General features: G+C 49.6%; 2 protein-coding genes across 3 annotated transcripts in view; one reads left to right on the top strand and one right to left on the bottom strand.

Moving 5' to 3' along the window:
• Positions 1 to 546: 546 nt before the first annotated feature.
• BLVRB (biliverdin reductase B) lies at positions 547 to 15,586 on the bottom strand. 2 transcript variants are annotated; one of them, XM_082676682.1, is made up of 5 exons: positions 15,377 to 15,586; positions 7,520 to 7,684; positions 7,294 to 7,383; positions 5,670 to 5,798; positions 547 to 803 (listed from the first exon to the last, which is right to left on the bottom strand). In XM_082676682.1, the coding sequence occupies exons 1-5, from the start codon at positions 15,453 to 15,455 to the stop codon at positions 646 to 648; spliced, it is 621 nt and encodes a 206-aa protein (XP_082532808.1). In that variant the 5' UTR covers positions 15,456 to 15,586; the 3' UTR covers positions 547 to 645. The 2 variants fall into 2 exon arrangements, with proteins under 2 accessions (XP_082532808.1, XP_082532809.1); XM_082676683.1 differs by lacking the exon at positions 7,520 to 7,684.
• A 3,788-nt stretch (positions 15,587 to 19,374) lies between these two features.
• Positions 19,375 to 21,890, top strand: part of SPTBN4 (spectrin beta, non-erythrocytic 4) — a gene marked incomplete at its 3' end in the record, with an annotated part of 69,646 nt that continues 67,130 nt past the window's right edge. The window contains exon 1 of the mRNA XM_082677619.1: positions 19,375 to 19,561. Coding sequence (XP_082533745.1) covers positions 19,390 to 19,561 — 172 coding nt within the window. The 5' untranslated portion in view covers positions 19,375 to 19,389. The remainder of the gene's footprint in view (positions 19,562 to 21,890) is intronic.

Below are 21,890 nucleotides of genomic sequence, written 5' to 3'. Positions count from 1 at the left end.
TTAAACTTTCTACAATGACCCTGGACAGTTTAGTGTCCTTCGAACAGCCTCTGGGGGCTGATTGCTTCTCTCCTCTGAGCAAAGTGTTATTAACTGTAGGGGATAGACTTTAGTTCTTCAAAGGGGCTATGTGCTCTCCAGCCTCCTGGCCTTTGCTCATGTGGTATCTTCTGCCCAGATTGCTATCATTCCTTAGAACCTTCTCCTGGCTCATTCTCACCAATCGAGGTTTCAGGTGGGACATACCCTCTTCCACAGAACCCTGTTCACTCCTCAAGCTGGGTCCCTCAGCCCTCTGTACTTCCTCTATCAGAGTCCTGGCCACTCTGTGTTGTCACTGACAGAGGCAGGGCTGTCTTCCCCACTGGACTGTGAGATCTGTGAAGGCAGGGTCACCACTGGGTCCTCACAGCCACCACTGGGTCCCCAGCACAGGACCAAGCGAGGAAATGAATGAATGAATACCTTGAAAATCTCACACAGAGGCAGACAGAGACACTGAGACACCCAGATAGAGCCAGAGAGAGGAAGAGTCACAGAGGTGGGTGCTCTAAAATAGCTTGAAGCTCTTGGCTCAAGATTTATTGCTCCCTTCCTTTGTTCTCTATTTCCTGGGATGCTGTCCTCCTGGACGGGGCCAGAGCCCTAGTCGTACTGATGGGAGGGGTAGGTGCTGTGCCCGTTGTACTCATCAGTGGTGAGGCAGCGCAGCATGAAGTGGCCCAGGTCGTGTTTGGAGATGACCCTCGAGGGCCCTCGTCCATCCAGGGTCACTGAGTAGGCCCCAGTCAGCGGTTGGTCTCCTGCAAGGTAAAGACAAAGGGACTGGGTACATCAGATGTCCTTTCCCCTCCTGCAACCAACATGTGATCACTTCAGTGATCATCCCAGGGTGTCTACAGTGTGCCCAGCCCAGATGGTATAACAGCCAACAATGTATGAAACCCTTCCCACGTGCAGGGCACTAACCTGTACCCTTTACTTCATTCACTCGCTAAGTGAGTTGTTTTTTTTTTTTTGGTGCGGCATGCAGAACTTCCCTGACCAGGCATCAAACCCTTGCCCCCTGCAGTGGAAGCGCGGAGTCTTAACCACTGAACCACCAGGGAAGTCCCATTCGCCAAATTCTTATTGATGACTTATTATACGTCAGGTGCTGGGCACACTGAAAGGGACAAAACAGATATGAATCCCTGCCCTCAGCATTCAGACAGTCACTAGGAAAAGGCAAATAATAAGATAAGAAAGTAAAATAGATAATATGTTAGATGGTGAGAAATAAAGCAGAGAATGGGCTAGGAGTTATTATTAATTCTATTTTACAAGTGGGCAAATTGAGTCTTGGAGAGAGGAAGTTATGTCCCATGGTTGCAGAGGGCGACTTCACAGTGGCAAAGGCTACATTTGCTCTGTGCCCCCCTCGCCCTCCCCCACCATGACCTGGCTGTTACCAGGGCATCTAGCGCCTGTATTCTGACTATGACCAACTTAACTTAGGGATCAAATGCAGCATACCAGCGCAGAGACAACCTGGAATCATGTGCAATAAGAAACACACAGGGCTTCCCTGGAGGCGCAGTGATTGAGCGTCCGCCTGCCGATGCAGGGGACACGGGTTCGTGCCCCGGTCCGGGAAGATCCCACATACCGCGGCGCGGCTGGGCCCGTGAGCCATGGCCGCTGAGCCTGCGCGTCCGGAGCCTGTGCTCCGCAACGGGAGAGGCCACAACAGTGAGAGGCCCGCGTACTGAAAAAAAAAAAAAGAAACACACACCCTCACCCATGTGGCAATCCTGCCAAAATTTTGTTTTTTTTGTTTTTTCGCAGTACGCGGGCCTCTCACTGTTGTGGCCTCTCCCGTTGCGGAGCACAGGCTCCGGACACGCAGGCTCAGCGGCCATGGCTCACGGGCCCAGCCGCGCCGCGCCAGGAAGATCCTGCCAAAAATTTTTAATCTGAGTCTGTAAGAAAATAACTACAGAAATCCAGAACGTGGGATATTTTACAAGACACCTGGGATAACAAAGTCCTACTGTATAGCACAGGGAACTACAGTCAATGTCCTGGGATAAACCATAATGGAAAAGAATATTAGAAAGACTGTATATATATGTTAAAAAAAAATAAGAACAAAAACACCAGGCCTGTTATGTTTCATGTTATGAAAAACATTAAAAAAAAGAAAAAAAGGATATGGAGGATTGTTGAGGTTAAATATGACATAGTGACTAAACACAACACACGATCCTGGAGCGGATCCTAATTTTGAGGGGAGGGGAAGGTTGGAAGATATTTTTTGGCAGTTGGGGAAGTCTGAATATGGGCTGGATACTAAATGATGTGGTAGAGTGAATGTCAATTCCCTTGGTGCGATAACAGTACTGTGGTTCGTATCCAAATATTCCTTCTTGGAAGATGCCTATCAAGAGGTTCTAGGAGTAGAGTGTGCCGATGTCTGCAACCTACTTTCAAATGGTTCAGCCAAAACAAAAAAAAGAAAGAAAGAAAGAAAAAGAAAAAAATAAAAATACACACTTATTTAAAAAATATACATTACACATGTATTCACATACATACACATTAGATGCATGCATAGATAGATAGTTAGATAGACAGGGAAAGCAAAAAGGCCGAAATGTTAACAAGTGAACCTAGATGAAGGGTTTATGGGTATTCACAAACCTTTAATTTCTTTAACTTTTCTGGAGGTTTCAAAGTTTTCATACACGTACAAAAAAAGGACTGGGACTTCCCTCGTGGTCCAGTGGTAAAGAATCCGCCTTCCAACGCAGGGGACACGAGTTCCATCCCTGGTCGGGGAACTAAGATCCCACATGCCGCAGCACAACTAAGCCCACGCGCCACAACTACTGAGTTCTCGCGCCTCAACGAGAGACCCTGCGTGCTGCAAACTACAGAGCCCACGCGCCCTGGAGCCTGCGCGCCACAACTAGAGAAGAGAAAAAACCCGCAGGCCACAACTAGAGAGCAGCCCGAGCAGACCACGTGCCGGAATGAAAAAGACCCCGTGTGCCTCAACAAAGATCCCGTGTGCCGCAACTAAGACCCGACGAAGCCAAAAAAAAAAAATAAGGAAAATAAATAAAATAAATATTCAAAAAAAGAAGAACTAAAAAAAAACAACTTTGTGTTAAATAATTTTTAGGCATGATCTCTCTGGATATTCACTTCAAACCTGGGAGGTCAAGAAGTAATATCATGAACCCCGTTTACAGATGAGGAAACTGAGACTCAGAGGCCACGGGCCTTAAGTCCACAAAGTGCTGGGGCTGGGACTTTGCCCGGCTTCTCCGCCATGCAGCTTCACCACTGATTCAGAGCTTAGGATTCTCGTCTCAACAAGAATCCTGAATTGAACCTCAACATTGAGCTTACCTGAACCTCTGTAAGGCGTGCAGGGCTCGTCTTTCTCCAAGCAGAAGGCAGAGGGCACAGCAGAAGTGCTCATCAGCAGGCAGGCAAATGTGAAGGAGATACAAGTGCCTGCCTCCGGCATCCGCACTGCGGTTCCCTCATCCCAGAATGTCCTCCCTTCCCCCAGACACTCACCTGATTCCCCCTGAGGGGCATCCGCACTGCGGTTCCCTCATCCCAGAATGTCCTCCCTTCCCCCAGACACTCACCTGATTCCCCCTGAGGGGAATCGTGGCCAGACACTCACTTCCTATGCAAGAGACACCATTTAGAATGATGAATTTAGAAATTCAGATTTCCCCAACTGCCAAAAAATATCTTCCGACCTCCCCCTCCCCTCAAAATCAGAATCCAGTTCAGTCGCCATGTCACCTTTAACCTGGAACAATCACTTTTTTTTTTAAATGTTTTTCATAGCATGAAACATAACAGGTCTGGTGTCTTTTTGTTTTTAAACATATATATATATATACACACACATTCTTTTCTAATATTCTTTTCCATTATGGTTTAGCCCAGGACATTGAATGTAGTCCCCTGAGCGGGGGAATCAGGTGAGTATCTGGGGGAAGGGCCATCTCCTTAGCAAGCCTCTGCTTATAGCTGAGGCTTACTCTCTTCACCGAGTTTTTTTGTTTTGTTTTGTTTTGTTTTGGCTGTGTTGGGTCTTTGTTGCTGTGCACGGGCTTTCTCTAGTTGTGGTGAGTGGGCTTCTCAACGCGGTGGCTTCTCTTGTTGCGGAGCATGGGCTCTAGGCATGCGGGCTTCAGCAGTTGTGGCGCGCGGGCTCAGTAGTTGTGGTGCAGGGGCTTAGTTGTTCCGCGGCTGGTCTGCGGCATGTGGGATCTTCCCAGACCAGGGATCGAACCCGTGTCCCATGCATTGGCAGGTGGATTCTCAACCACTGAGCCACCAGGGAAGTTCCTTCACTGAACTTTATGGTTTCTTCATTCAGCGTAGCACAACCCAACAGTAATACAGATCATCTATTTCGTTTGTCTCCTCCGCTAGAAATGTAAGCCTCATGAGAGCAGAGACTACATCATTGGTACTTGTAATCGTGGCCAAGCACACACTTCCTATGCAAGAGACATTTGTAAATGCATCTCTCCCTCGGTCTGACTCTCTCTCAATGTGTATTCCAGACCTGGGAGGGGAAAAGAGGGTGTGGTTCCCTCCACAGCACCACCTGGAGGTGAGGCATCTTCTCCGGTATTAGCTTACGGGACAAATATTTACTGAGCACCTACTACATGCCAAGCCCTGTTCTAGGCACTAGGAACACAGCTGTAATCAAAACAAGACAAAATCTGTGCTTCAAACAAAATTCTAGTGTGGGAGACATGCGCTAAGTAAGATAAAGAAAGAAACGAGGGACTTCCCTGGTGGTCCAGTGGTTAGGACTCCATGTTTCCACAGCAGGGGGCATGGGTTCAATCCCTGATCAGGGAACTAAGATCCTGCATGCTGTATGGTGTGTCCAAATAAATGAATAAATAAATGGGTTTAAAAAAAGAAAGAAAGAAAGAGACGATGTGAAGCATAAGTCCCTGTCCCTTGAATGTGGGGCAGCCCCAGTATAACTTGCTTCTTTTTTTTAAACATTTATTTCTGTATTTCTGTATTTTATTTGGCTGCACCAGGTCTTAGTTGCGGGATGTGGGATCTTTTTAGTTGCGGCATGCATGTGGGATCTAGTTCCCTGACCAGGGATCGAACCCGGGCCCCCTGCATTGGGAGCATGGAGTCTTAACCACTGGACCACTGGGGAAGTCCCATAACTTGCTTCTAATAAAGAGAATACAGCGGAAGCAGTCCTGAGAGATCTGACGCTAGGCAAGGCAGCACGCAGGTGTTCCAGGGACAGACAGCCTGCACCTACCACGAGCCCTGTCGTGGCTTCCTTCCACACAATTCTATTGCCAGCTACTGAGCAACGGCGTGCGAGACGCCAGCAAGAAGTACCCCCAGAGCCTAGTCAGCTCCCAGTACTGAGAAAGTCATCATAAATGAGGGGTTTTGTTTTACGTTTTAAAATTTTGGATAGTTTGTACAACAGAGATAATTGAAAAGTATGTTAGAAAGCAGATACAAATCAAGCAGGAAGGAGCATAGAAGGTGTGGGAGGAAGGTTTGCAATTTTCAACTGCCCAGGGAAGGCCCAGTGAATGTCGACAGAGGACAGGAGGGGGCAGGCTGGTGGTAACCCTGCAGCTGGGTCCCCACCCACTCACCTATGTGTGGTGGCATCACAGCCACATACTTCAGGCCCGACTGCTGCAGTATCTTGTGCATCCGGATATGGTCATCAGTCACATCCTGCAGTCTTGGGGGCACCTTGGACGGGTCCCACAGGAGGAAGGCTGGGGGGACACAGGGTAGGGTCAGCCAAGGCTTGAGGACAGCCTGGCCAGGCCCGTAGCCCACAGGTCTCCTGCCAGGACCAACCCCTACGGGGGCTCACTACTGCCCTCCAGTTTCTCCAGGCTTCTCACCCTGCCTGCTCCTGTCCACCGTTACCTCCTGCCTAGACCATGGCAGCAGCCTCCTCCCCGGTCTCCCTGCCCCTGCCCCCCACATTCTGTTCCCCTGGCACAGCCAGAGGGGTCAGACTCATCTGTGACCCTATCTCACTCAGGGTAAAAGCAAAGGCCCCATCAGGTCCACGAGGCCCCACCTGACCTCACCACCCAGCACTCTCCCCTTCACTCGCTCTGCTGCAGCCACACTCCCTCCCACCTCACAGCCTTTGTAAATGCTGACCCCTCTGCCTGGAGTCCCCTTATCCTCCCACGGCTCCCTCATGTCACTTCCCTTCCCTGGGAGACAATGTGTGATGGGACAAAGGTGAGGAGTGTGGACCATGGAGACAGTCCGGTTCCACACCCCAGCTCTGCCAGCCACAGGCTGTGTGATCTCGCGTAAGGTGACGGGCCTCTCTGTGCCTCCACTCCCTTAGCTAGGAAGCAATAAGAACAGCTACTATTCACTGAGCACCTACTGTGTTCCACTGTGAATATAAGTGCTACTCAAAGGAGTTTTGAGAAGATTAAGTGGCATTCATCTGTAAGGCACTCAGATGGTGCCGAGCACACAATAAGAGCTCAATAAATGCTGTTAGCATTAACTGCTCCTGTTACACACCCTGTAGCCTTCCTTTCAGATTATTCCGGGCAACCATTTGTTTAATACCATCTCCTCATAAACTGGGAGCTCTGTGAGGGTGAAGACCTGGCCCATGTATACACAGCTCTGTCATTTCCTCTATGATGTTCTCCCCCTGACCCTTTTTCAGGATGAGTCAGGCACCCCTCTGGGCCCCCACAGTCCTCTAGGCTTCCCCTATCCCGGCCCTGACCCCTCTGCCCATGCTCCCCCCGAATCCTGGCCTTGACCTCTCTGCCCGTGCTTCCCCCGAATCCCGGCCCTGACCCCTCTGCCCATGCTCCCCCCGAATCCTGGCCTTGACCTCTCTGCCCGTGCTTCCTCCGAATCCCGGCCCTGACCCCTCTGCCCATGCTCCCCCCGAATCCTGGCCTTGACCCCTCTGCCTATGCTCCCCCTGAATCCTGGCCTTGACCTCTCTGCCTGTGGTTCCCCCAACCCTGGCCCCGACTGGTCACTGTTTGATGATGGCTCTGTTGCCACGTCCCTCCTCCTTGTAAGAACCATGGCCCAGGGCCCAGGGCTGTATTGTGTCTCTGGCCTCATCCAGCAAGGTTCAGGCACTCAGGTGGTGCTCGATAAGTACACAGTAACTTGGAGTGGCTCTAATGCCGCCTTGTAGGAGCCCCTGGGCTGCCCGTCCAGTACCTATCCCCCACTCTTCAGCCCCACCCCTATGACCCCGCCACCCACCCGAGGTGCAGGCCACGACCTTGTCCACGCCGTGGGCCTTCATGGCCGCCACAATGTTCTGGGCACCCTTGGACATCACTGTGGTAGGACCTTAGAGGAGACAGAGAGTGGCTGTCACTGGTGGGCGGCGGCGGTGGCGGAGGCGGCAGGGGTGGGGCTGGGGGCGGGGGTGGCGCTGGGGGCCGAGGTGCAGGGGTGGGCCGTGGGCAGAGGGGGGGCCCAGTACTGAGGTCATTGCCGGTGCCCAGCAGCACGATGACGGCGTCCTGCCCCGCCACAGTCTTGTCCACATCGGCCGCCTGCCGAACGTCACCCACTATCACGTGGGCCGGCTGGGGCCCCTCTGAGGGCAGCCTGGAGGTGTCCCGCACCAGCACTGTCACCTCATAGCCTGCAAAGAGGGGCAGAGAGGCAGGTCAGTTGGCTTGTGGGCTGGCACTCCCAGCCTCCAGGGGCTGGGTCCTGGAGGGTGCCATGAACCCCCAAATCCATCCCGCAGGTCCCCTGTTCTGAGACAATGGTCTTCAAATATTTTCGCTGGCATACCCACAGTTGATATCCAGCTGGTTGTTAAAATAAGGTGATACCTTGATGTCGGTTCATAAATAACCTGCTCTGATGCCTCCAAGGGTCTCTTCTTCCCTTCACTCCCCACTCCTGCGATTTCTCCACCCTCCGGCGACTAAAGGGTTAATGCCTGGCATCACACTGGTCTATGCCCCCCATCCATGGTCCTGGAGCAAGCTGAGGTACAGAGAAGGACATGAGCTGCCCAAAGGTTGTCCATCATTGGGTTTGGTTCCCTAGGTCTTACTTCTGAAGGGCTGGGTCCTGTCTTAGCGGTTACTAAACAGTCTGAACATCACTTTGGCATGTCACCTCCCAAAAGAATTTTGGATAATTCTGTAACTCTGTGTCCCCTTTCTGACACATACCCTCCCTTTTAAAGATTACAATCAACATATTTCTTCCTTTGTTTTAAATAATGGCAAAATATATCAATGTTTATGTGTATTGCAAAAAAAATAAAATTAGTAGTTGTAGTCTCTGTTATGGACTGAATGCTTGTGTCATATGCTGAATTCATATGCTGAAGCCCTAACCCCCAATGTGATGGTATTTGGAGATGGACCCTTTGGGAGGTAATTAGATTAGATGAGGTCATGAGGGTAGGGTCCCCATAATGGAATTAGTGTCCTTATAAGAAGAGGAAGACCAAGGCTCGCTCTCTCTCTCTCTCTCTACCTTGTGAGAACACAGCAAGAAGGCAGCCATCTGCAAGCCAGGAAGAGGGCCCTCATCAGAAACCAAACCTGTTAGTACCTTGATCTTGAACTCTCCGCTCTCTAGAACGGTGAGAAATGGCTGTTGTTTAAGCAACCCGGTCTATGGCATTTTGTTGTAGTGGCCTGAGCTGATGAAGACAGCCTCTAAATAGCATTCCCATGAAAAATGAGCCGGAGCTCGTTGAAGAAATGGCTGCTTGCTGGGCCACGCCAGGGAGAAGACAAGATGAGCCTGGAACATCTTATCTTGTACCTCCAGCTGGTACAAGAAATGAGAAAAATGATGGGGTGGGCTTCCCTGGTGGTGCAGTGGTTGAGAGTCCGCCTGCCGATGCAGGGGACACGGGTTCGTGGGATCTTAGTTCCCTGGCCAGGGATTGAACCCGGGCCCTTGGCAATGAAAGCACGGAGTCCTAACCACTGGACCGCCAGGGAACGCCCCTGTTACATTTCTCTTGATAGCTATCATCATATATGTAAAAAACAAATGATTAGAAATTTGTACACTCTGGGGCAGTGATAATGGTCATTATCATACATAATATTTAGAGAGCACTCACTATATGCCAGGTGCCAAATTCCTTACATTTATTCGCTTCTTTAATCCTCCAAGCAATCCTGGGTTTGAATTCTGTCTGGCCCTACCACTACCTAGCTGTGACACTGGGCAACTCACTTAACCTGTCTGGGCCTTAGGGCCTTCATTTTTAAAATGACACTAATCATAGTCTCTACCTTATAGGGTTACTGGGGGTTTAAATAACATTTCTTTTTTTTTTTTGGGCCACGCCATGCAGCTTGCAGGAACTTAGTTCCCTGACCAGGGATTGAACCCAGGGCCACAGCAGTGAAAACGCCGAGTCCTAACCACTAGACCACCAGCGAACTCCCTAAATAATATTTCTAAAAGTTTAATGCAGTTGGTTGATTTTTGACAAGGGTGCCAAGATGATTCAGTGGGGCAAGTACAGTCTTTTCAACAAATGATGCAGGGACAACTTGATATCCATATGTAAAAGAATGAAGTTGGATCCCTATTACCTCACACCATATATAAAAATTAACTCAAAATGATCAAAGACCTAAATGTAAGTGCTAAAACTATAAAAATCTTAGAAGAGGGCTTCCCTGGTGGTACAGTGGTTAAGAATCCGCCTGCCAATGCAGAGGACACGGGTTTGAGCCCTGGTCCGGGAAGATCCCACATGCTGAGGAGCAACTAAGCCCATGTGCCACAACTACTGAGCCTGCGCTCAAGAGCCCTTGAGCCACAACTACTGAAGCCCACGTGCCTAGAGCCTGTGCTCTGCAACAAGAGAAGCCACTGCAATGAGAAGCCTGTGCACCTCAATGAAGAGTAGCCCCTGCTCGCTGCAACTAGAGAAAGCCCGCGCACAGCAACGAAGACCCAACACAGCCCAAAATAAATAGAATAAAATAAATTAATAAAAAAAAATCTTAGAAGTAAACATAGGCATAAATCTTTGTGTCTTTGGATTAGGCAATGGTTTCCTAGCTATGACACCAAAAGCACACGCAGCAGAAGAAAAAATATATACACTGGACATCATCAAAATTAAAAATTTTTGTGCTTCCAAGGACACTATCAAGAAAGTGAAAAGACAACCCACAAAATGGGAGAAAAATTTTGCAAGTCATATAGCTGATAAGAGACTTGTATTTAGAATATATAAAGGACACCTACAACTTGATAATAAAAGATGAACATTAAAAGTTGGGCAAGGACTTCCCTGGTGGTCCAGTGGGTAAGACTCCACACTCCCAATGCAGGGGGCCGGGGTTCAATCCCTGATCTGGGAACTAGATCCCGCAAGCCGCAACTAAGAGTTCGCATGCTGCAACTAAAAGATCCCGCGTGCCGCAACCAAAAAAATAAATAAATAAACAAAGATCCTGCATGCTGCAACTAAGACCCGGCACAGCCTAAATAAATAATTAATTAAAAAAAAAATCTGGGCAAAAGATCTGAATAGACATTTCTCCAAAGAGGTTATACAAATGGCCAATAAACACATGAAAAGATACTCAATATCATTAGCCATCAGGGAAATGCAAATCAAAACCACAGCAAGATCCCATTTCATACCCACCAGGATGGCCATCATCAAAAAGACATAATAAATGTTGATGTGCATGTGGTGAAACAGGAACCCTCATACACTGCTGATGGGAACGTTGAATGATACACCTGCTTTGGAAGGTAATCTGGCAGTTCCTCGGAAGGTTAAACGTATTGTTACCATGTGACCCAGCAATTCCACTCCTAAGTATATGCCAAAGAGAAATGAAAACATCTGTGCACACAAAACTCATACGTGAATGTTCATAGAGGCATTACTCATCATAGCCCCAAAGTGGAAACCACCCAAATTTCCATCAACCGAATGGATAAATAAAATGTGGTATATCTAAACAATGTAATGGTATTCAACAATAAAAAGAAATGATACACATGCTACGATACAGATGAACTCTGAAAAAAACAATTGTTTTGCTAAGTGAAGGAAGCCAGTCATAAAGAGCCACATAGCGTACGATTCCATTTATATGAAACGTTCAGAACAGGCAAATCCATATAAACAAGGAGCAGGTGAGCGGTTGCCTAGGGCTGGGGAAGGGGTTGAGCAGGAAAATGGGGAGTGACTTCTAAGGGTTTCTTTCGGTGGTGATGAAAATGTTTCAGACTGATTGTGGTGAGGTTTGCACGAGTCTGTGAATATGCTAAAAACCACTGAGCTGTATACTTTAAATGGGTGAATTGTATGGCACGTGAATGATATCTTAAAAAAGCTGCTATGTAAAAAATGCAAAACGAAAACAAATGAAAAGATTAGAAGAGTGTCTGGCATAGGAAAGAGCATTATACGGGTGTTGGTTGTTACTATACCTTTTCACCATCTCACAATTTTTTTTCCCGTCCTGGTCTAGTATTCCCTGGGCTCCTGGACTCTCTCAACCCCTCCAACCCATATTTCACGTGGTAGCCAGGTAGAGCTTTCCACTGTTATATCAAAGTGCCCTTGGCTCAGATCCCTCCCCTGACCGCCCGCCCCCCCCCCCACCGGTGCCCTGAGATAGTCATGTTCCTTAGGACAGACTTCAAGACCCCCCAGGATATGGCCTCTCCTCTCTCAACTGTGCTGGAGCCATGGCCCTTTTCGCACACTGAACTTCTTTCAGTTCCTCAAATGCATCATGCTGTTTCCTGCCTCCTGGCTTTTGCACGTGCCCCTCTGCCTGGAGCACCCTTACCCTCTTTCCCCAGAACCCCCAGCCAATTGTGCTTCCTCTGTCATGGCCCTACTTATGCTGACCTGGAATCAAGCAAGGGCCCTGTGGGGCCCATCTCCCTGACTTTTATATCAACACAAAAGCACACGATATACTGTCTCACGGACCTGGGTTCGAACTCTGGCTCCACCTCTTTTTTTTTTTTTTTTTGGCCCAGCCAGGCATGTGGGGTCAGTTCCCTGACCAGGGATCGAACCTGTGCCCCCTGCAGTGGAAGTGCGGAGTCTTAACCACTGGACCGCAGGGGAAGTCCCAGCTCCACTTACTGGCTGAGGAACCTCAGGAAACACCTTCCCTGACTGGCCCTCAGTCTCCTCTCTAAAGTGAAAGTCACAATCCCTAGCATCCCCACCCTGTGTGACCACCTTTCATAAGGGAATGACACCTGTGCTGCCCTCACACACATCGGGGAGCAATGAGAGCTTTCATGATGCCACCGCAGGCACTGGTTCATTACCACTGTATTAGTTAAAACGGACCCTAGTAAACTGTGGGTATTTTGGAGGAGAAACGTTCTCACGGACAGTGAGAGCTCTGACATAGGCCCAGCACAAGAGTGCCTGTTAATGGTACATTATTGGTGATTAGTGACATTTATTGAGGGCCTCCTAGGGAATTCCCTGGCAGTCCAGTGGTTAGGATTCCACAGTCTCACTGCTGAGGGCCCAGGTTCAATCTTCAATCCCTGGTCGGGGAACTAAGATCTCACAGGCTGTGTGGCACAGCCAAAAAAAAGAGAGAGAGAGAGAGAGAGAGAGAGAGCCTCCTATGTGCCAAGTGCTGTGCTAAGCTCTTTCTGCAGATGAATGATGTTTTTTTCCAAAAATTTTTAACACAACCCACATTTAAATTTTAATAGCAACATGTGGCTAGTGGCTACCATACCAAACTATAGTGTTAGAATTCACAAATTTTGCCCTTCACAAAGAACAAGAGCATTTGTAGGTTATTTCTAAACATTTCTTTTTTTTTCTTTTCTTTCTTTTTTTTTGTTTAAAAAATCCCTTACTTTATTTATCTTTTTCCATTAATTTTGAAATAAATTCAGACCTATAGGAAAGTTCCAAGACCTAGATTCGCATATTTGCTTTATCTTTCTCTCTGTGTATATATAAAACATACACATAACATGTATAATTATATACGTGTATAAAGCTTTTTCCTAACGATGTGAGAGTCAGTCGTAGAGATCATGCCCCTTTTAAGCTTTTTTGATCTCAACCCTCCATACAATATAGATTTCACTTCCAAACCCAGTATACACAAACCCATACATATATAATTGAAACGAAAGTTTCATAAAACCAATATTTAACATGTGATACATTCTGACACTGTTGTGACCAATTAAATATATTTCAGAACTCATTATGACCCACAGTTTGAAAAGCCCCAGATTGCAACAACCCCACAAAGTAGGTTGTATTATATGCCCATTTTGAGGATGGGGAAACTAAGGCAATTTTAGGTAATTGGGCCAAGATCACACAGCTATAATCTGAGTTCTCTCAGCCAAGGAGTGCCTATTGAGCACCAACTATATGCTGGACACGGTTCTAAGCATTTTCCATATATTGTAATATCTCATTTAATCATCACAAGAACCCCAGGTCGAGTTCTACTAGTTTCATCCTCACTTTACAGATATCTAGGTACACAGATGACAAGGCACTTGACCACACAGTTGTTAAGTGGCAGAGCTGGGGTTTGGAATGCAGACACACAGGCACCAGAGTCTATGCCTGTCAGGACTCAGCCCTACAGAATCACTGAGATAAATAAAAGCCGAGCTCATTGAACCCCTTCCTTTTTCTGATGGGGACAGCGAGGCTCAGGTTCACTGTGGCTCTGAAGAGAGCTGTCAGAGCCACAGTGAGAAGCCGCGGACTCCCCTAGGCCTCAACGCTCCACACCCCCAGGTGCAGTCCCAGCTGTGCCCAGCAGGGTGGATGAGCAGAATTTCATAGAATCCAGGATTGAGAGAAAGGTAGTAACACGGTAATCCAGTTCCTCAGGGTGACTCAGCAACTCTCAACATCTCCCTCTTACTTCCTCCCCTGGAAATGTTTACCAGCAAATTTGTTCCTCCTGTCCCTACAAGCCAAGATCCTCACTAGGTCTTCCCAGGGAGGGGGAGAGCAGTGGGCTGAATGGGGAACTTTCAGGCAGAGTCCCTTGAAGGGACAGCTGGGCTAGGAGACAGCTGAGAGTGGGATCCTGGTGGCCTCCACCCTTTTGGGGCAACCAGATAGTCAGTATCTTCAGAGTCACCAAGGCCAGCAAGGGTGGGGCGCTATATCTGGAAATGTCAGGCTCCGATGGGGGTTGGTGAAGTCTGGACGGTGGGGGCAGGGTACTGCTGCATGATACTGATCCCCTTTCCTGCCCCCTTTCCTGGGGCAACTGCAAATTTTCAGTGCTCATTGACTTTCCCGGGACCCGTGTGCCCAAGTCTTCACCCTTGTCTCCGTGATCTTCTTTCCATTAGGTGCCCACAGCAATCCACCCGTCAGCCTTTTCAACTTTAAGCCTTGGTGCCCACACCAAGAGCCGGTGGTCTTTTGGCAGTTAAGAGCAAGCACTGGTGGGACTTCTCTGGTGGCGCAGTAGTTAAGAATCCCCCTGCCAATGCAGGGGACACGGTTTCGAGCCCTGGTCCGGGAGGATCCCACATGCGGCGGAGCAACTAAGCCCATGTGCCACAACTACTGAGCCTGCACTCTAGAGCCCACGAGCCACAACTATTGAGCCCACGTGCTGCAACTATTGAAGCCAGCACGCCTAGAGCCCGTGCTCCACAAGAAGAGAAGCCACTGCAATGAGAAGCCCACGCACCATGATGAAGAGTAGCCCCGCTCTCTGAAACTAGAGAAAGCCCGCGCGCAGCAACGAAGACCCAACGCAGCCAAAAATAAATAAATAAAATGTGGTGGGGGAGTAAAAGACCCATTGGTGGTCTCAATAAAAAACAAACAAACAAACAAAGAACAAGCACTGGGTACAAATTCCAGCACTGCCACTTTCCAGCTAGGTGACATTGGGCAGATCACTCAGTGGGCCTCAGTTTTCTCACCTGTCAAATGGGGTGATACTAGTTCCCACCCGACATGAGTGCTGTGCGGATTTAACACGTGCTAAGAGAGGACAGTGCTGGGAGGCCAGCCCAATGCCTGGCTTAGTTAAGCCCTTGCTGGGTGTCCAACCACCAGCACCACAATAACAACTACATTTCGTCAGAGCATTAGATTTAAACCTGTCTCTACAGTCCCCCAGCCTCCTAGGGCCAATACCTGTTCCTTGGGCTCACGTAAAATTGGACCTCACAGCGTCCCCCGTTTCTGCCCCCGTGGCCACCTGTTTTGCCCCCCTAGGTCCTCACACATCAAGGGCACTGAGGGCCCCAACCAGCCTCGGCCCGACCCCATGATTCCACTTCCTAAAGTTCTGTGTACCCCGTGACACGCCCTGCCCGCCCCAGCTCATGCCTGCTTGCACCGCCTGCGCCAGGGTGGTGAGCCCGGTCCTTCCGGTGGCGCCGAAGATGGCAATCTTCTTGACGGCCATGCTGCGGGGTCGTGGGGTTGCGGGGCCGCGGAGTCGCAGGACACGCGGGAACCGACTGGCTGCTAGGCCGCCCTCTCCGTCCTTCCCTAGCGGGAGAGACGGGGCGGGGCCGCTCAGAGGGCCACGCCTCAGCCAGCCTCCTGCCCTCGACTCCGGCCGAGGGGCGGGGCCATAAGGCCACTCCTCTGGTTAAGAACGGGGTGGGCGGGGCGGGAGTCGGCTCGCCTCCGCCTGCGGCCCAGCACCGCCTTCCAGCCCACCACTTAGACTGGGAGGCGTGGCCGTATCTGGAGGTCTACGACGGTGAACCCAGTGCCCCGCCTCCGAGCTCTAAACTCCCAGAGCGGGGCGGGGCGAGCGCGGGCCACACCCACATCTCTCTCCTCGCTCAGACCCCCTCTCTCAGGGCCACTAGGCTGATCTGGGACTCACACTACGCCCCGAGGCCTCCTCTAGGCTACAATGGGAAAAAGTGAGGGAGGACAGTGTGGGTGTGTGGGTGTGACACTGTAACTGCGTGTCTATGTGCCCGTGTGGCCCTGTGTGACTGTGAATAACGCCAAAGGAGAGCATGATTGTGGGTGGTACCATGTGCCGTCCTCTGCGTAAAACACCGTATTACAGTATGAGACTGTGTGTGACACCACGTGTGGAAGACATTGATGCTGTTCTTCTGAGACCTCGTAGTGACACTGGGTGACAGTGGGTCAGTCTGTGATGCTGTATGCATCCATGCCGCTGGGGGATATGGTGTGAGTGTGGGACATGTGTGAGTTGTGTTATGTGGGAGTGTGTGACTCTGTTAGTGTGTGACACTGCGTGTGTCATGTAAGTTGTGTGACAACGTGCCATCATTTGAGTGTGGCTGTGGGTGTTGACTGTTGTTGTGGTGCTATTTGTGACCTGTTACTGTGTGATGTGTAAGTGGGCGACAGTGCCGGGTGTATGACCCCCATGTGAGTGTGTAAGGGGTGTAACAAGTTCGAGTGTGTAAAAGTGTTTGACGCTGTGTGATAGTGAAGCCGTGTGACACTCCTTGTGACCCCGTGGAGGTGTGCAGCAGTGTGCGGCATATGTGTACTTGTGCACGAGACCGCGTGAATGGTGGTGACAGCATTTGAGTGCTTTACAGTGTGTGACGCTGTCGGGCCCTGTTCCAGGGCGGGACCTCATGTGAGCTTATGACTGCGTGAGACGGTTTGAATATTTGACACTGTGTGACCCCATGTGAGGGGGTGGCAGTGTGTGTGTGGATGTGGATAATGTCTGTGACGCTGTAGGTGACCCCGTGTGTGTGTGGCAGTGTGGGACTGTGTGACCCCGTGAGAGTGTGGACTGTGTGTGACGCTATCTCGGGCCCCTGCAGCTGTGTATCACACGCCGTGGCCGGGTGTGTGACCGCGCGTGGGCCGGCGCTGCAGGCGGCCGGGGTTGGCGGGGCACCGCGGGCGGGAGGGGGTCCCGGGGGCGCGCCGAGCGCGGCGGCCGCGCGAGCGGGAGGAGGCGCGCCGGCGGCCGCGGCGCATGCGGATCTGACCGAGCGGCTGGGCCGGTGGGGCCGAGCAGAGACGGCCAGGCCGGGCAGTGGACGCCGACAGGGAGGGCGGTCGGGCACGGTCAGCAGCGGGGACAGCGGCACCGGCGGCCGCGGGCCCAGGTGAGCGGCTTGGGGATGGATAGCCCCTCCCTCCAGCATCTTCCCACCTGCCCTAGCATCCCTCCCCCGCGCGCCTTGGACATGGACTGAGCCCCGAGGGTCTCCCCGGCTGGGGGAGGCGGAGGGTTGAGGGCAGAATCAGCTCCCATCCGTCAACCCAGTCCAGCCTCCGCGCCATGCGTGGGTCTTTCATCCAAGCCTTGTCCTTCCCAGGCCCCTCTCCTTGGGAACGGTGACTAGACTGCAGGGAGAGAGAGGCACGGGCTTGGAAGGGTTAAAGCATCCTATCTCAGGTCCCATCCCCAGCCTCGCCCAGCCAACCTTTCCTGGAGTCTGCAGGACACCCCCTTCCACCTCCGCCACCGCCTTCTCCCTTCCTTCTCCCGTTGAATCACGTAATGGCCAGGGCTGTTCCACCTCCAGACTGCCTGAGAGATCACGAAGTGCTAAGTGCCTCTCCATCTCCAAGTATCCTCCATTGAGGAAACAGTTGTGCTCACCGTTTCACAAGGAGGGAAACTGAGGCACAGAGAAGCCAAGTTAAAGGTAATGGGGTTTAAAGATACAGCAAGAATAAAGCAGGACTTGAACTCATTTCTGTCAGACTCCAGCACAGGCACTTTTATTTGCTAAGATATGTGACTGGAGGATGAATAATAATAGCAAAGCCCATGTATTGAGGGCTTGCTGTGTACTAGATACCATGTTCCCTGCATTATTAATCCTGTCATCTTCAAACACCCCTAGGAAATGGGTACCATTATCATTACCACTTTACAGATGAACAAACTGAGCCCCAGAGAGGGTAAGTGACTCAGCCAAGGTCACACAGATGCCCACTTACAGCTTTCCGTGGAAGAAGGGAAAAATAATAATGGATTTTTGAGTGTCTGTTGAAAGGGACAGTCTCCACTACACTGACCAAGACCTAGACCCTGCCTTCCTAAAATCTGGTGAGTTGGCAACTGTCGGAATATATTGAGAATGCGGACACTGATCTCCTCCCAACTCCCTCCTTTCTTAGTCTTAGAATCAGGCCTGGGGTTCCAGAGGGTGGAGGAGATGTATCTAATGTCTCCCACACCCTTAAATTTCATATTTACAATCTGGCAGTGTTCTAGAACATAGCTCTGGAGTCAGACAGTATGTCAGTTAGCTGTTGCCACAATAATGCTGCATAAGAAACCACCCCCAAACTCAGTGTCTTAAACACTAAGCATTTATTTAACCTCGAGTCAGTCTGAGGTCAGCGACTTAGGCTGGGCTTATATGAGCTTATTCACCAGTTGGGATGGGTAGGGGGATGTTGACTGTTGGTAGCTCTAGCTGGCCTTGGCTGTGATGAAGGCCTTGGACCTGGACTAGCCTAGTAGTCTCATGGCCACAGTCAAACACAAGCAAAAACATGCAATGTCTCCTGAGTCCTGGGCTCAGAACTCACCAGCACTTCTACCTAATACTGTTGGTCAAAGCAAGTCATGTGGCCAAACCCAGAGTCAAGGGGTAGGGCATGTCCCCCCGCCCCCCTCTTCCATTCCTCCCATCCCCAGAGTGGGAGAACACTGAAGAGTTATATGGCAAAGGGTGTGGCTATAAGGATGAAAAACTGAGGGCATTAATGCAGTTATTTGATCACAGTGACTACATTTGAATCCTGGTTACTCACTAGCTGTGTGACCTTGGGCAAGTGAATTACCCCCTCTGTGCCTCAGCTTCCTCCTCTGTAAAATAGGCTTAATGGTACCTTTCTTTACAGAATTAAATTTGTGGGAATTAAGTAAGATAATGCATATAATGTACTGAGCACAGTGCAACTGCTCAATAAATGTGAATTATTGTTATTACTGCCTTACAGAGTTCTATTGATAACAATGTTATCTTTCTAACAATAATAAGAGTGACAATTTTTTTTTTTGCCGCATGGCATGCGGGATCTCTGTGTCATGTAGGATCTTAGGTCCTCAACCAGAGATCGAACCTGTGACCCCTGCAGTGGAAGTGCTGAGTCTTAACCACTGGACGGCCAGGGAAGTCCCAACAGTGACAATTTGCCGAGCCCCTACCCTGCACTAAACTTGGTGCTTGACCACAGCTCTATGATGTGGTCAGGGTGAACATTATTGTCATTATTATCATGTCCCTTCTAAAGACAGAGAAATTGAAGGTGAGAGGGAACAGGGCTCACAGCCAGTTGCTCTTAGAAGTGGCACCTCTGAACTCAGGCCCTGTTTCTAGCCCTAACCTTCCTCTCCTCATCCCCAGGCCTCACCTTCCCTGATGGCGCAGGTACCAGGGGAAGTGGATAACATGGAGGGGCCGCCAGCCCCTAACAATAACAACCCTGCAGCCCGCTGGGAGAGTCCAGATCGGGGCTGGGAGCGGGAGCAGCCAGCCGCCTCCACTGCAGCCACCTCACTCTTTGAGTGCTCCCGGATCAAGGCCTTGGCAGGTACCTGGAGGAGGGCTGGGTGCGAGGGTGGGAGGGAAGGAAGGGAGGAAGCTGCTGGGGTGGTGTCTTTGTACCTTGATGGCCTGGAGGATGGGAAGAGAGTTACAGACATTTGGACCTTCCTTGAATCTTTTTTTTTTTTTTCTTTGCGGTACGCGGGCCTCTCACTGTTGTGGCCTCTCCCGTTGCGGAGCACAGGCTCCGGACGCGCAGGCTCAGCGGCCATGGCTCACGGGCCCAGCCGCTCCGCAGCATGTGGGATCTTCCCGGACCGGGGCACGAACCCGTGTTCCCTGTATCGGCAGGCAGACTCAACCACTGCACCACCAGGGAAGCCCGGACCTTGAATTTTTAGACCAGCACTGTCCAATAGAACTTTCCATGATGATGGGATAATGTTCTGTATCTGTGATGTCCAATATACTAACCACTGATACTTGTGGCTGTGAGCACTTGAAATGTGGCCAGTGCTATTTGAGGGACTGAATTTTTAATTTGATTTAGTTTTAATTAATTTAAATTTCAATAGTCACATGTGGCTTGTGGCTGCTGTATGGAGCAGTGCAGCCATAGAACCTTAGAAATGTATCAATACAATCCCAGAAACGGGGGACTTTCTAAGCGTACTTCTTTAGAATCCCGAAATGCTGAAACCTCGCATCTTAGGACCTTGGAATGTCATACCCAGAGATTCTTTGAACCCAAGACCTTTAGAAGTGGAGACTCGTGTAAACAGAACTATATAATCACAGATCTTAAGACATTTTAATCGTTGGCTCCTAGGGTCTTAGAACATCAGAAACTTAAAAACTCTAATGCACATAGATCCTTAGGGCTTTATAATCCTAAACCTATAGGATTTCAGATTAGAAACGTTTATCCTGAGCACTTTAAGAAAGAATAACCACACATTCATGTTTTTTGCACTGAAACCCTCAGTCCTGGGACAACTGGAATGGTTGGTCACCATACTTGGATGTTTTAGGACAATATAAGCAAAGACCGGAGAACTGTATAGTTATAGAGTCTTACGATCTTAGATCTTTGGAACTGTAGGCCCTTGAACTTTGGGACTTTGTATTCACGGGGCTTTCGAACCTCAGAAGTGTTTAATCATCAATATTAAAGTTTTATGAACAACGACCCTTCAGAGACATGTAACTCCAAATCATAAGCCTTTGAAACATTAGACCCTTAGCACGATGACCCTTGGAATGTTAATATCTCAGAAACATGGAGTGTTATACACATAAAATATATATTGTCAAGAGTCATGAAATCTTAAAATCCAAAAGTCAGAATGAGTTCCCTTAGAAGCTCAGAATTTTAGTAACTCAGCATTTGACAATCATGGGATCTTCAATATTAGGATTCTTGGAAACTTATAAGATGTCGAGCAGGTTGTTAAACTCAAGGGCCTCTGGGAAAGCAGGTGACATACACGAGTGAGTGGCCTGGGGACTGTGGTCGCCCTAGTCACCTGCTCTAGCCATGGGGAAATGCAGGCCCAGAGCTGCTAGCGCTGATGTTTATCTGCAATTTCCCAATCAAAAAAAACAAAAAACAACTTTAAGTGCATAAAGTATGAACCAGATTCAGCCCATGGATTGCTAGCTTCCTCTGGTTTAGACACCTAGAAGAATATAAACATATACTCGTGGAAACTTTAAATATTTTTTTCTATAAATTTATTTATTTATTTATTTTTGGCTGCACTGGGTCTTCGTTGCTGCGCACGGGCTTTCTCTAGCTGCGGCGAGCAGGGGCTATTCTTCGTTGCGGTGTGCGAGCTTCTCATTGTGGTGTCTTCTCTTGTTGCGGAGCACATGCTCTAGGCACGTGGGCTTCAGTAGTTGCAGCACGTGGGCTCAGTAGTTGTGGCGTGTGGGCTCTAGAGCTCAGGCGCAGTAGTTGTGGTGCACAGGCTTAGTTGCTCTGCGGCATATGGGATCTTCCCGGACCAGGGCTCAAACCCGTGTCCCCTGCATTGGCAGGCAGATTCTTAACCACTGTGCCACCAGGGAAGCCCAAAATTGTATTTTAAAAAAAATTTTATTTTTTATTCCTTTCTTGTCTGTGATGCACGGCACGTGGGATCTTAGTTCCCCAACCAACAATCAAACCTGAGCACCCCCTCGCCCACGTGTTGGAAGTGTGGAGTCTTAACCACTGGACCACCAGGGAAGTCCCAAAATTGTATTTTTAGACTCATAAATTAAAAAACTCGGGAACGTATCTACTTAGAATTCTAGAATTTATTATTTCATCCACAAAATATTTAATCAGTGACTGCTCTGCGCCTGGCCTGTCCTAGACAATATGAGAGACA

The sequence above is a fragment of the Grampus griseus genome (genome assembly GCF_964374135.1).
Source record: "Grampus griseus genome assembly, chromosome: 19".
Taxonomy (NCBI): domain Eukaryota; kingdom Metazoa; phylum Chordata; class Mammalia; order Artiodactyla; family Delphinidae; genus Grampus; species Grampus griseus.
The sequence above is the reverse complement of the archived record's forward strand: the minus strand, read 5'-3'. Positions and strand labels throughout refer to the sequence as shown.

What these genes read in the sequence shown, in the direction of transcription:
- BLVRB (XM_082676682.1), bottom strand. Translation starts at nt 15,455, where the DNA reads ATGGCCGTCAAGAAGATTGCCATCTTCGGCGCCACCGGAAGGACCGGG. An exon ending in GGGCACCGGCAATGACCTCA is followed by an intron (nt 7,384 to 7,519) that starts GTACTGGGCCCC and finishes GTCTCCTCTAAG; the next exon opens with GTCCTACCACAGTGATGTCC. An exon ending in TGTGATGCCACCACACATAG is followed by an intron (nt 804 to 5,669) that starts GTGAGTGGGTGG and finishes TTTACCTTGCAG; the next exon opens with GAGACCAACCGCTGACTGGG.